This window comes from Carcharodon carcharias, chromosome 5 (genome assembly GCF_017639515.1).
Source record: "Carcharodon carcharias isolate sCarCar2 chromosome 5, sCarCar2.pri, whole genome shotgun sequence".
Classification (NCBI taxonomy): domain Eukaryota; kingdom Metazoa; phylum Chordata; class Chondrichthyes; order Lamniformes; family Lamnidae; genus Carcharodon; species Carcharodon carcharias.
Window position 1 is genome coordinate 162981334 of NC_054471.1, and position 15678 is coordinate 162997011.

Consider the following 15678-nt stretch of genomic DNA (forward strand, 5'->3'; position numbering starts at 1 on the left):
AGGATGCGCGGGAGATGGGCCGGACACGGTTGAGGGCCCTGTCAACGACTGTGGGTGGAAAACCTCGGTTAAGGAAGAAGGAGGACATGTCAGAGGAACTGTTTTTGAAGGTAGCATCATCAGAACAGATGCGACGGAGGCGAAGGAACTGAGAGAATGGGATGGAGTCCTTACAGGAAGCGGGGTGCGAGGAGCTGTAGTCAAGGTAGCTGTGGGAGTCGGTGGGCTTGTAATGGATATTGTTGGACAGTCTATCACCAGAAATTGAGACAGAGAGGTCAAGGAAGGGAAGGGAAGTGTCAGAGATGGACCATGTGAAAATGATGGAGGGGTGGAGATTGGAAGCAAAATTAATAAATTTTTCCAGGTCCTGACGAAAGCATGAAGCAGCACCGAAGTAATCATCGATGTACCGGAGAAAGAGTTATGGGAGGAGGCCGGAGTAGGACTGGAACAAGGAATGTTCCACATACCCCATAAAGAGACAGGCATAGCTGGGGCCCACATGCGAGTACCCACAGCCACACCTTTTATTTGGAGGAAGTGAGAGGAGTTAAAGGAGAAATTGTTCAGTGTGAGAACAAGTTCAGCCAGACGGAGGAGAGTAGTGGTGGATGGGGATTGTTCGGGCCTCTGTTCAAGGAAGAAGCTAAGGGCCCTCAGACCATCCTGGTGGGGGATGGAGGTGTAGAGGGATTGGACGTCCATGGTGAAGAGGAAGCGGTTGGGGCCAGGGAACTGGAAATTGTTGATGTGACGTAAGGTGTCAGAGGAATCACAGATGTAGGTGGGAAGGGACTGGACAAGGGGAGAGAGAAGGGAGTCAAGATAACGAGAAATGAGTTCCGTGGGGCAGGAACAGGCTGACACGATCGGTCTGCTGGGACAGTTCTGTTTGTGGATTTTGGATAGGAGGTAGAAGCGGGCCGTCCGAGGTTGGGCGACCATCAGGTTGGAAGCTGTGGGAGGAAGATCTCCAGAGGAGATGAGGTCAGTGACAGTCCTGGAAACAATGGCTTGATGTTCAGTGGTGGGGTCATGGTCCAGGGGGAGGTAGGAGGAAGTGTCTGCGAGTTGACGCTCAGCCTCCGTGAGGTAAAGGTCAGTGCGCCAGACAACAACAGCACCACCCTTGTCAGCGGGTTTGATGACAATGTTGGGGTTGGACCTGAGAGAATGGAGTGCAGTAAGTTCAGATCAGAGAGACAGATTAGAATGGATGAGAGGAGCAGAGAAATTGAGACGACTAATGTCACGCCGACAGTTCTCAATGAAAAGATCAAGAGAAGGTAAGAATCCAGAGGGAGGGGTCCAGGTGAAGGGAGAATATTGGAGGTGGGTAAAAGGATCTGTTAAATGGGGAGAGGACTCCTGCCCAAAGAAGTGAGCCCGGAGACGAAGACGGCAGAAGAAGAGTTCAGCATCGTGCCGAGCCCGAAATTCATTGAGATGAGGGCGCAAGGGTATGAAACCAAGTCCTTTGCTGAACACTGAACATTCAGCATCGGAGAGGGGAAGGTCAGGGAGTATAGTGAATACACGGCCGGGGCTGGGATTGGAAGATGGGGTGGGGTTGGAGGGACAGGCAGGGGTGGAGGGTCCTAGATGGGTGTTGGTGTCAATGAGTTGTTGGAGCAAGAAAGAAAGGCTTGCATTTCTACAGCGCCTTTCATGAGCTCAGGACATGCCAAAGTGGTTTACAGCCAATTAAGTATTCTTTGAAGTGCACTGTTAATGTAGGATGTGTAGCAGCCAATTTTCACAGCAAAGTCCTAGCATCAGAAATTAGATGATGACCAGTTAATCTGTTTTAGTGATGATTTGTTGGTGAAGATATTGGCCAGGACACCAGGAAGGAACTTCCCTGCTACATCCATCTGAAAGGCAGATGAGACCTTGGTTCAACATCTCATTTGAAAGGTGTTACCTCTGATAGTGCAAGACTCTCTCAGTACCGCACTGGAGTATAAGCCTGGCTCATATGCTCGAGTTCAGGATTGGCTCTTGAACCAACAACCTTCAGACACTGAGGTGGGATTTCTACCAACTGGGTAACATCTCAGATCATCAATTTCTTTGTGAACTTTATTCCTTTCCCAAAACACTGCAACTACATCAGAGAACACAAACTATGAGTTATGAGGTGGAACTCATGTAAGTGACTCTTGAGACCTTGTTTATTGATAATTATATAGGATGCAACAATAAATGGACCACCACCACCACCACCACAACCACCACCACCAGGATCACTTCCAAATCATTATTTCAATATACCCTACTTCAGATTCAGAAGAAAGTTCACCATTCTGTAGGACTTGCCTTTTATGGCCATGTTCATTTTGATTCTGTTATACTTATTTTATACTTTTGGCACCTGTCACTTGTTGGGCTTCACATAGCTACTTGCGTGAAAGTACTTTGAAAGTTCACTCCATTAAACTCATGGACTACACATAATCATGTGTGCCATAATCTCAAAAACTGTTGACAGTTCAAAGACGACAGCAAAAGAGATGGTAAAGGACAGTAGGACAACAGACTCAAATACTGGGATTGTTTCCACTGGAACATAGAATATACAGTACAGAAAAAGGCTATCTACCCAAATGACCTGTGCTTGTGCTTATGCTCCACACAAACCTCCTCCCATTCTATCTATCATTCAGGCTCAGCATATCTTTCCATTTCTTTTTTTCACACCGACTCATCTTGTTTCCTTTTAAAAGCATCTAGGTTATTTGCTTCAACCACTTCCTGTGACAATGTGGTCTGCTTTCTAACTATTTGCTGAGTAAAGAAATTTATCCTTAATTCACTCCTGGAATTCTTACCTATCTTTTATTTATGGACTCTAGCTTACTAGAAGTCTTTACAATTATGAAGACTTTTGGTCAGGGGGTGATTAGAGAAAACCTACTTTCACTGATTGGGAAGCCAAGATGTTTTTGATTGTTGCTGAGAGCTAGAAGAGTGGTTCAGAGACATTTTTCTATTGAGAGCTGATAGAGCACAGATGCTTTTCCAAATGTGGGGAGACTACATCTTTGAAAAGAAGAACAGATAAATACTTGAAGCAGCTGGGCATAGAGGGCTATAGACAAAATATGCAGCAGTGGAATTAGTCTCAAACTGATTGGGCAAAGAGTCAACACAGGTACGATGAGCTAAGTGGTCCCCTTCTAACTACTGAAGCTCTAAGGTGCAAAATGTCCAATGCAGTAAACAACTTATTACAAACTGAAACAGCTAATAGATCATTGGCAGATTCATCTCAGAGGACAAGAGTACAAAGAAAACTTGTTTGTGAATCATTGCGTACAAAAATCTGCTTACAGAAGCAAATGCTACATCATTGGAAAGATGGTACTAAAAACTCCACAAGGAAATGCACCAGTAAACAACTGCTTTAATATGGACAGGAGGTCAAGTGTAAGCGAGAAAAAGATTACAACAGTAAATAGCTGTTTTAAAACAGACAGTATCATTCGGGTGTAACACAAGAAGGGATTACACCAGCAAACAGCTTTGTGTTAATATGGACAATATCTCGAGTGAAACACTGAAAGCGATTACACCAGCAAATAGCTATATTTATTAATACAGACAATATCTTAACCATAACACAGAAAGCACTTAAATCAGTAAACAGCTCTGTGTTAATATGCACAGTATCTCTCGAGACAAATACAGAAAATGATTACAACAGTAAACAGCTCTGCAATTGAAAATTCAAAACTGTAATTGGACAAGGGGCAGATTTTAAAGAGGAGATAGTGTGGGTACAGTCGAGGTACATTCCCTCGAGGATGAAAGGTTAAGACTAACAAATCCAGAGCTCCCTGGATGACAAAAGAGAAAGGGATTAAGATGCAGCAGAGAAAGACTGCATATGACAGGTGTCAGATGGCTAATACTAGTGAGAACCAGATTGAATATAAGAAGTTCAGAAGGAAGGTGGAAAATAAACCACCAGCCGAAAAGAGAAAGTATGAGAAGAGGCTAGCATCAACATAAAAGGGAATCCAAAAGTCTTCCATAGGCACAAAAATGTCTGTTGTCAGTTTCCTTTCGTTATCGAAGGTGGCTGTATCTTGCATCGTTCAAGTCATCTGTTGTGCTTCCTAACATGGCTGTGGAGCCTGATCGCAGACGTGCATGGCAAGAATGAACTGTCTCATTTTATTGGGACTGCCCAAACTTTCTAGCTTACGTTTTGTGCTTTGCTGTCTGCATTCTGAGCTTCTTGAAATGTATGCCTTCGAACAGCAAAGTAGTGTTCTTGTTTTTTCCCTCTTATATGTCTTGCCTACAATATACTATAGTGTGTGGGTGAATACTGAAGGAGTGCATTCCAACGCGATGTGTATGAAGGAGTTGGTAAGACGTGTGCACAAGAAAAGCCTGCGCATGAGTTGATTACAATGGAGATAGATTGCGATTGGCCAGCCCCACACTCTCAGACTTGTATATCTGTTCCCGGTGGTTTGACAAGTTAAGAAAAGTGAGATGTAATTGACCACAGTGGATGATCTGCAGCACCATCTGCACCTGTGCCAATGAACCTTACAGCTGTCTACACAGCTGTGCTGTGATGCTTTCAGTGCCAATACAGAAATACTATTTCCTCTGCCACACCTGTCAAGGCAGTTTTTTTTGCGCACTTGAAAAAGGGTAGTTGGAGATAGGATTTCTCCCTCACATGTGGACCAGCCCACATGCTCTTTCACCTCTTGCAGTTACCAGGGTGTGGCCACTGTCATGTTCAAAGCAGCTTTGTGGAGCTACATGTGAGAGCTCTGCAGTTATCCATCCAATTATGAAGTAGGATATGGCTGACTCCTGCAAAATGGGCTACCCTTGACACGTACCCCAGGAATAGGGCCGACTGGGGACCAAAAGGGGAATTGTTGCACGGAGGCAGAGAGCATAGCTGAGGTACTAAATGGGTACTTGGCATCTGTTTTTACCAAAGATGATGATGCCACCAAAGTTGTAGCAAAAGATGAGAGGTAGCTGAGGCGCTGTTTGGGCTAAAACTTGATAAAAGGAAGATATTAGAAAGACTGGCTGAATTTAAAGCTAGTAAGTCACCGGAACTGGATCAGATGCAGCCAACAATATTGATGGAAGTAAGGGTAGAAATTGCAGTGACACCAGCCATAATCTTCCAATCCTCCTAGATACAGGGTGATGTCAGGTGAATGGAGAATTGTCGACGTTAAACTCTTGTTCAAGAAAGGGTATAAGGATAAACCTAACATCTACAGTCCAGTCAGTTTAACTTCAGTCATGGCAAAGCTTTTAGAAGCGATAACCCAGGAAAAAATTAACAAAATTTCCCCTTGGATAAATGTGGGTTAATTAAGGAGAGCAAAGGATTTATTAAGAACAAATCAAAATTAATTAATTTGATTGAGTTTTTAGATGTAATAATAGTGGTTTGATGAGGGCAATGCTGTTGATGCGGATGGACTTCCAAAAGACCTTTGATAAAGTGCCATATAACAGGCTTGTCAGTGAAGTCAAAGTACATGGAATTAAAGGGACAGTGGTAGCATGGATATGAAGTTGACTGAGTGCCAGGAAACAGAGAGCAGTGGTGAATAATTGCCTTGTGCACTGGAGGAAGATATGGTTCCCCAGGGGTTGTTATTAGGATCACTGTTTTTCTTGATCTATATTAATGACCCAAAATTGGGTGTACAGGGCACAATTTCAAAATTTGCAGATGGCACAAAACTTGGAAGTATTATGAACTGAGAGTGTGGTGGAAGCAGAGTTAATCGTGGACTTCAAAAGGGAATTGGATGATTATCTGAAGAGAAAAATTTGCAGGTTGCAGGAAAAGAGCGACGGAGTTAGGCTAGCTAAGTTGCTCTTACAGAGAGCTGGCACAAACACAATGGGCCAAATAGCCTCTTGTGCTGTGATCATTCTATGATAATACCTACAGTATCTTTAGAGTAACCCAGAAAAGGAATACACCAGGAAACAGTTCTGTGTTAATACAGACAGTATCTCTCGAGACTGTAACCCAGAAAGGGATTACACTAGTAAACAGTTTTGTGTTAATACAGACATCATCTCTCAAGAGAGTAACCCAGAAAGGGAATACACCAGGAAACAGTTCTATGTTGATACAGACAGTATCTCTTGAGACCGTAACCCAGAAATGGATTACACCAGTAAACAGCTTTATGTTAATGTAGACAATATCTCAAGAGTAACCCAGAAAGGGATTACATCAGCAGAGACCTGTGTTAATATGGACAGATCTTGAGTGTAACACAGAAAGGGATTACATCAGCAAGCTGCTCTGTGTTAATACAGACGGTACCTTGGCTGTCTTCTGTAGAGCTAAAAATATTCTGAAGTTGCTCACCTTCCCGGGCTGTCCTTCATCATGTATTGCATTATAGAATTATACAACACAGAAGTAGCATATTCAACCCATTATGCCTGCGCCTGTTATTTGAAAGAGCTATCCAATTAGTTCTGCTCCCCTGCTCTTTTTCCTATAGCTGCTGCAAAAACTTCCTTTTCAACTATATATGCAATTCCCTTTTTAAAATTACTATTAAATCTGCTTTCACCACCCTTCCAGGCAGTACATTCCCGATCATAACTCTCATTCTTTTGCCAATATCTTAAATCTGCGTCCACTGATCACCATTTCTCCTGCCAGTGGAAATCGGTTCTCCTCATTTACTTTCTCAAAACCATTTCTATTTCTGAAGACCGCTATTGCATCCCACCTTACTGATACAAAAAAGCTTTCTTAAAACATTTTTCAAAATTCTGGCTGCTTCTAATCATCGATATCCAAGAAAATATTGTCTTCTAATCTTATTTGGGACACTGGTTTTTATCAGAGGGATGAAGATGGCTCTGATGTGTAAAAACTTCAACACTAGACAGAAACAACTAAATCCATGACATTTCAAGGTGAGTGCAGCTGTCTTAGCAACACTAATCAATTGCCTTGGACAGTACAAATCATCTTGTGAATTACCATTTGCTCCATTAATTCAATGGAATTTAAAGAATCATTTTCAATACACTTAATGAGCATGTATCTCATTACTTTATTCCATATGTTGCATGATCTTGCACTGGGGAAGCGGTGGTATCGTGGTATTGTCACTGGACTAGTCATCCATAGAGCCAGGGCAATGCTGTGGGGGTCTGGGTTCAAATCCCACCACAGCAGAGTAAAAGCCAGTGTCCCAAATAAGGAGATGAGAAGGCAATTTTTTTGGATATGGATGACTAGAAGCAATCCATGTCCAAACACAGCAAGACCTGGACAATATCCAGGCTTGGGCTGACAAGTGGCAAGTAATGTGTTGTGCTACACAAGTGCCAGGTAATGGCCATCTCCAACAAGAGAGAACCAAACCATCACCTCTTGACATTCAATGGCATTACCATTGCTGAATCCCCCACTAGGGGGGATTCTGGGGGTTAGCATTGACCAGAAACTGAACTGGACATAAAAATACTGTGGCTACAACAGCAGGTCAGAGGTTAGGAATCCTGCTGTGAGTAACTCACCTCCTACTCCCTAAAGCCTGTCCACCATCTACAAGGCACAAGTCAGGATCGTGATGGAATACGCTCCACTTGCCTGGATGATTGTAGTTCCAACAACACTCAAGAAGCTCAACACCATCCAGGACAAAGCAGCCCATTTAATTGATGCCCCATCCACAAACATTCACACCCCTCACCACCAATGCACAATGGCAGCAAAGTGTCCCATCTACAAGATCACTGCAGGAATTTACCAAGGCTTCTTAGACAGCACCTTCCATATCCACATCCACTACCATCTGGAAGGATAAGAGCAGCAGGAAGTTCTCCTCCAAGTCACTCATCATCCTGACTTGGAAATATATCACCGTTCCTTCACTGTCACTGGGTCAAAATCCCTCCCTAACAGCACTGTGGGTGTACCTACATCACATGGATTGCAGCTGTTCAAGACAACAGCTCACAACCACCTTCTCAAGGGTAATTAGGGATGGGCAATAAGTGCTGGCCTAGTCAGCAACAGCCACATCCCATTAATTAAAAAAAAGGTTGCCAGTGACAACAGCTGTCCGTGCAAAAACCCAGAGGTGAAAGTTTGAAGAGGGACCCCCAATGGGTCCCTGCACGATGAGGCCAGCACCATTCTCCTCAATGCCATATAGAATGAAAGCAGCCCTATACATCTCCTCCGAAGAAACATAGGGGAACTTCATACGAGTGTGCGTGAGTGCAGGGCGCTGCCTTACCTCGATCTCTAATAGTGTAACCATGGTGAACCTATCACTTTGGACATACTGCAATTAAGCACTTTGTGCTGGTATCCATTTTGATGGAGTGTGGATTAGTCAGGCAACTCTTCCTCTTTCTGATGCCCGAGGGATGAGATGGTCTGAGGGAGTCAGTTATTTCGATATTGTTATGGCAGCTGACGTTATGATTGGGCAAGCCTGATCCCAGAGTGGAACCCAGCTTGATAGATCCTAACTTCTAATTTGTTTGTTTAGAGGAGAGGGGCAGCTGAACAGAGTCACCAGAGTCAGCTAATGAACTTTTAACAGAAGCATAAAACATTTATTTAACAAGAAAAGATGAACTTTATTACAATACTCCTTCACACACAACTATACCTTTACAGATATATACAGATTTGTAAGGATAGCACAAGTTACAGAAGCTATCTTATACTCTAGTGTTCACAGTAAGTATAGTCCATGTAAAGCAACTGGCGACCTGTGGTCAGACACACCACACTCTGAAACCAAGTGACAGATGCCACCCCAAACAGATGCAATGGATCTTTCCTCAACTCCCCCCCCAAGACACTTGTCACACCATGAGTGAACCAGTCTCTCTGAACTCCGTCTTTCACACGAAGATTTCCAATCTCTACTGTCCAAGAACTAACTTTGGAATCTTCTCCTAAGCCAACGCTTTCTCTCAGATGCCTTCATAAGGGTTCATCTACAGGGTTTCTCACTCTCCTTCTGATGTTCCTCTCCCCGGGTCACCACATGCATTCAATCCTTCTTCCACACTCTCTCTCACCAACTCCGCTGTCAACAGTACACCACTGCTTCACGTGCCCATAGCAAGAGTTACAGACATTCAGTTGCCTCTTTGGATCTTGTGACTTCTCAAAGCCTTTATAATCACTTTTACTCTGCGTCCTGCAGCTTGGAGCCCTTCTCTGCCCCTCACTCTTAACTTCACTTAACAGGGCCTTTTTCAGGTTCCTGTCCTTCCTTTGACTAGAAGGTCTGCTTGGGACTTTTTACTGTTCCACTCCTTTGGGCTTTTTCCTTTAGCTTGGGACTTGCTATCTGTCTCCTTTTCTCCAGTCTCTCCCTGGCAGCTGCTTTCAACCAACCTTAGCTTGGGACTGGCTATCTGAGCCTTCTAGGTTGCTTCTACCTGGCAGTTGATTTCAAAACCAACTGAACTCAAAGAGTTTCCAAATCAAATGGCTGTTTCTACTTTCTTTTGTGTATGTCTGTGGGAGAGACCTGCCTCTCTGGACCCCTGTTACGAGGAAACAGCCCAGTTTTTCTACTTGTGTTAGTCTAACTTCTTTTATAGTTGTAAATTCTCATTAGAAATGCAGGCACCTTTTAAAGTGAATCTAAAACTCAACTTGATTTTTTCTTAACACACAAATACAGAAATACAAATCAAACTTAAACATTAAAGCTAAAACTCATTCCTAATACTCAAAAATACCAATATAACTCCTTTAAATTATCTCTATTTCCCAACAATATAGCTCTTCACATTGTAAATGTAAATGTCACTAGTCAAAAATGCCTTCATCAGCTTTGGTCATTCCTATGGTCAGCATAGTGGGGGTGAACTGAGTAGGCACAGGTTGGCATCTTCGCCATCATCCGCAGTTTTTTTGTTTTTATATTTTGGCATCTTCGCTGACTGATTGGCAGCCATTTCCAGATTTGTGAAGGGTCCAGTTTGGGTAGGACTTCTCAAATGGTGTTTGTGCAATTTGTTCAGGCCAAGGGTTACGATGATGGTCATGGTTTCAGTCACATTTATGGCAATGAATTGAATTCTGTGAGGTTGGCTTTCTCCTTGTTGAAGATGGGCGTTTCTCTCATGAAGTGTAGCTTCTACGTTTAAGATTTATTTTATAGAAGCTGCTCACCAGACACTATCTGATGTTAACTGTATGCTTTCAAGAGCCTAAGTGAATCTATTCTGGATTAGCAGGCTTCTGGCGATGACCCTCCTCCTGCAAAGAGTCAGCCATGGCAATATGGGCCTGCTCCTAAGCTGGTCTGCCATTGCTGCCCTCTCCCTCTTCCTTGTCAGATCTATAAGACCAGACAGGGACCTCCTCGTGCTGCTCCTTATCTTCCTCTTGTTCAGAAGATATATCTATGGGTCCAGCTTCTGCCCTTCCACTTGTAGGCCCCTCTGCTGCACCATATTGTGCAGCATGCAGCACACCAATATTATTCGAGACCCCCTTGCAGGGGTATACTTTATGGTTCCTCCAGAATGGAAGCGAGTTTTGATAATGTCAATAGCCTCCTCTATTGTACTGCGGCTGGTGTTATAGTGCTGTTTGGGCTCTACTTGCAGCTGCCTAAAGGGGGTCATTGGCTACTTCCTTAAGGGAAAACCTTGTCCCCCAGAAGCTAACTACAGACCTATGTCAGTGCTTGAAAAAGCTGAGGCAGTTGGGAATTCCTCAGGATGACTGCGTTGTGGCAGCTTCCAGGATACCGTGCACACACCTTGTGGTCACACACCACCTACACATTCAGGGAATGGAGAGATTTTCTGCTCATAAAGATGTCAGGTTGATGAGTTGGTGCCCTTATGGCAATGCTGATGCAACAGATAGTTCCCCTGCACCGGAGGGAAGCCCACAAATGGTGCTAAACCTATGACCCTCTATGTCCGAGACGTCACATCCATTGGGAAGTTGTGTTCCCCTACCCAAGCAAAGGCGGCACCAGTAGCTGCCACGATGCAGCTGTGTGTGGCTAACTGAGACTCTGCAGAGTTCTCCTGCTGAGTGCTGGAAAGAAACGGCTGCATAAAAATTCAGAGCCACAGTAACATTGAGAGCCACTGGCAGGGCATGAGGAAAAGTAGGCTGTGGTTTGTGATGTTGTCACCATGCCACATGTGTCGGTGACCAATTCCTGGCTTAATCCGTGCCGCCTTCTGCACTGGTTCTCAGTCATATTGTGATTATGACCTCCGCAGTCGGTAAACCCTTACCCTAGGGTAAAACCTAGTTGTCCTCCTGATCTCTGGTGCGTGCAGTGCTGCCCCTACCTTCTGGTGCCCTCCCTCTGGCCTCATGTTGGTCACGCTCACTTGTCCCTGTGGCACGAATGCGTGAAGGTTTCATCTCCATTTTGCCTCTTCTTTGGCACAATGCACAGAGCTCCTTTCTCTGGCACATTCTCCTTTCTGCCACCTGTGTGCTGAAATCATGATGGGCAGAAGCTTTTGCCCTTCCAAGGCCACCAGCCCCTGCTCCCAACTTCTTTGGATGTCAGCTACACACCTGTGATTCAATTTTTTGAACTTCTGCAGCAGTTGGTAAAACTTTTAATGTTGTCCAAAAAGGGACCTGAGCTCTCTAAATGAGTTCCCTACTACTGCAAAAAAACTCTGGTAAGTTTAGGCCTTCTCCTGAAAAACGTGAAGACTAAGAGTTGTTTTTCAGATTCCTCGGGGGTGAAAATCACATCTGACTGAAGGTAGCTTCACTTTTAAAAGTGCAGCTACCTCTGTGAACCGTGCATGTCCAAAGTATGACCCATCTCCATATCTCACACCACCCCCCCCACCTCCGCCCCCCGGCAAAAATGGTGGGTGCCAGATTCGGGGTGGGGCTTGCATTGTTGCGAAAATCCGGACCTGTCATTTTATCTGTGTATGGTCAGCTGGCAAAGAACCATAATAGTGGTAAAACACTTTTCAAAAATGACTGATTTTCTTCATGACTTCTTCCGCTGACAGCTTTACTGTCCATTCTTGATTTCTGTGTTTTATTTATTTATTTATTTATGGCAGCTTTTTATTTCTATGCTGCTGAATTAAGGATGTCAAGCAAATACAACCAAAGTATAGCACAATAATTCATGTAAGAACACAGGATACCTGAAACGTGAGGGGCAGACAATACTTGCAGTCCATTCTGCTTTCACATTATTGTCAGAAATCCCCTGGGATTTCTTGTGGTGAGTCAGATAATGCAAAGGACAGAACTGTGTTATATGATGCATTATTGCTGCAAAAATTGAGTAGTGCCCTCAAAGGAGCACCACGTTTAATTCTTACTCAATGAACAGATTCAGGCCAGAGTTTTTATGTGCTGTTTGAGCATGGAATCTTGCAGCTTTGGAATATGCTTTTCACTTCAGGGTTAGCAATGAAAGTCAAATTAACCTAGCATTTTAAGGCTGTACTGCATCTGTAACCTATTGTGGACACCATTCAGCTCATTGACCCAACGTCACCATTCTGTTGGTCATGGCAACTCTATTTTTTTTAAATCACAAGGTCCTGCCTTTTCTCCTATGTCCCTCAATACTCTTGGTTTTGAAATGAATTTCCAGCTCCCTTCTGGAAATTTCAATTGACTTTGCATCTATTATTATTTGGAGCAGTGTGTTCCACATTAACACACTCCTTTCTGTGAAGACATTTATCCTGGATTCACCTTTAGCTATGTTATAAGATTCTGTCCCCTTGTTTGATCTCTCTATTGGTGTACAGCCATTCACTATCTACCATCTCAATTATTTTCAAAGATCTTAACAATAACATTTCTGACCTCCTCTCTTACTACCAGATCTTTCTCTCCTTCTTTGCCCCCACCAATCTCCAGAGAATGCAACCAAAGTTTACTGAGTTCAAATCAGAGCTCAGCAACTTAATCTGTAATATCAACTGGGTGAATCATTGACTTTCTCTAAGACCTATTACACAACAGACTGATTGTGTCATTTCAACTTATGACTCACAGAAAGAACAGATTATATTCAACACGTTGTGAATATGAATTCTACGAACACGTTACAACGTGCACAGAATACATGAAAAGTTCCTCAACAGACAACTGTGGTATACAGAATTTATTTCATATACCTGACAATGCAAAACAATGTTACCAGTTATACTATGTTCCAAGTAATGTTCGAATAAATTCTGTATTCACGGCTGCAACAAAACATTTGGAAGAAATGAAATGCTTAATTATATAAAACATTGACATTACAGAGGCATTCTTGATAGAAAAGGAAGATTTGCATTTATTTAGTGCCTTTCATCCCTAAGTGATTAAGCCAATGAAGTACTTTACAAGTGTCATCACTGTTAATATAAGAAATGCAGTAGTCAATTTGCACATAGTAAAATCCCAGACAAAACTGTGAAAATGACCAGGTAATCTCTTTTTTATTGACGTCAGTTGAGAGATAAATATTGGTCAGGACACAGGAAAGACCTTTTCCATTCTTCTGTGAAATAGTGGGTGTAGGGTCTTTTCCATCCAGCCAAGAGTTTAATATCTCAACCAAAAGATAGCACCTCTGACAGTGCAAAGCTCCCTCAGTAATGGCACTGGCAGTGTCAACCTATATTCATGTGCTCAAGTTTCTGCAGCAGAGTTTGAACCAATGGCCTCCTGACTCAGAGGCAGGAGTGCTACCAACTCTACTGCAACTGACATCAGGAATGAACGGTAAATTTGTCAATCTGCGCACGTAGGCTGCATGGTGCAATTACATTATTATGCTTTTATGGTAAAATAGAGTCTCAATGTACATTAATATGTCCAGCAAAATGTAACTGAACAAGGAACTTACTTCCTGTATGCGCACTTCACATTGTAGCCTGCTGCAGAGTTCATCACAGGGATTCCTAGATCCTGATAGACTTGTTTCCACACAGCACCACTTTCAATCTATAGGCAATAAGGCAGATGATGAATAACATCACCTTGTAACAAAAAGAAAGCACCACAAATTCTAGTCCCATATGCAATACAATTCAAAAGAACCTATACAAAATGAACCACTACACAGCTAACACTGCAAAAACGAAAACAGAAAATACTGGAAATACTCAGGGGATCAGGCAGTGTCTACAGAGAGAGAAAAAAATGCGTTCACAATTTAGTTTGCAGCATTTTCTGCTTTTATTTCAGATTTTCAGCATTCACAGTGTTCTTTAGTTTTGATGGAGTAAATAAGGAGAAACTGTTTCCAGTGACAGTAACCAGAGGACATAGATTTAAATTAATTGGCAAAAGAACCATCGGGCAGATGAGAATTCTTTATGCAGAGAATGACGATGATCTGGAATTCACCCCTTGATAAAGGGAGCAAGGGGGTGGAAGCATATTCAATAGTAAATTTCAAAAGGGAATTGGATAAACACGAAATTTGCAGAGATTTTAAAATTCTCATGCTTGTTTTCAAATCCTTCCATAGTCTCATCCCTCCCCATCAGTGTAATCTTCAGCCCCAAAACCCTCTGAAATACCCTCTAATTCTGACCTCTTCAGCCTCCCGGATTTTAAATGCTCCACCATCGATGGCTGCACCTTGCCTTGCTATTTAGTATAACCATATTTACAGATGAATAATGAGACAACCACTGGGATCCTGGCACTTTCCAACTATCTATAGTGCTTGGATACAAAATGGGATGAAATGGAAGGGAATGAAAGTTTTCTGCAGCAATTAAAATCAAACCTGACTCATGTAACTAGCATTACTCACAATCTATCATAGAGGCAGCAGTGTTCTTTTTCATTGGAACAGCAAAATACCTTAGCCTGAAGAATTTGGAATCTTTCAAAATTGTCAGATTTGCAGAGTCCTTGACAAAAAAAAAACAAATACACGAACACTCTTTATCTGAGTCAGGTAATGCTGACATTAAGCAGCTGGAATTGTGTTGACGTTAACTGAGCAGTGGCCTTTTGGACAGTCATTCTCTCTAGCCAGGCTTCTGCTACAAGGAAAACTAGAAAGAAAATCTACCTTTTACATTCGGTAAAATTATGCTTGGTCTCCTGTTCATGACCACTCTCTAGAGAATAATTTAAACCAAATACTCACACTATCAAATCCACCCAGTTCATGTACAAGTCTATACAGCTTAAATAAATTCAAATCCCTGTAACCAAGCACAGGGCGTTTGTTGATTGGAGTACCTGCAGGAAAACACAGACAATATAAAAACACTGCTTTAACCAAATTTTAGTTGATAATTAAGTCCTTCAAAAGTTAACTCAAAGAAATTAAAATTGAGTGAAATGGTGAGTAAACATCGCTTCCTTTCTTTTGCTCTCTCCACATCCCCACCTATCCTTCCTCTAGCCCCATAGGCACTGTACACTTCACAATCATTGTTAAATTGTCCCACACTTCAACCAGCTCACAGCACAGCTGCTTTCCAAGGTTGGGGCTGCGACATAGGTGACTACTTATAGGAGGCTATTGACAACTGATGATCAACCAAACATCATCCAGCAACTTAGCATGAATCTTACAATTTCGCACTAACCCAATATCAGCCAGTCAAGAGGCAGCAAAGACAACAGTTCTGGTAACAGGGTGCTGCATCATCAGGATCCTCCCACTCCTAGATCCAAGACTG

The 15678-nt window shown here is 42.8% G+C and overlaps 1 protein-coding gene across 5 annotated transcripts in view; it reads right to left on the reverse strand.

Moving 5' to 3' along the window:
• Nucleotides 1-15678, reverse strand: part of arid4b (AT-rich interaction domain 4B) — a 170623-nt gene that overhangs the window by 64739 nt on the left and 90206 nt on the right. For all 5 annotated transcript variants that reach the window (XM_041188091.1, XM_041188092.1, XM_041188094.1 and 2 more), the window contains 2 exons: nt 15138-15232; nt 13878-13975 (listed from right to left, as the gene is read on the reverse strand). In XM_041188091.1, coding sequence (XP_041044025.1) covers nt 13878-13975; nt 15138-15232 — 193 coding nt within the window. The remainder of the gene's footprint in view (nt 1-13877; nt 13976-15137; nt 15233-15678) is intronic.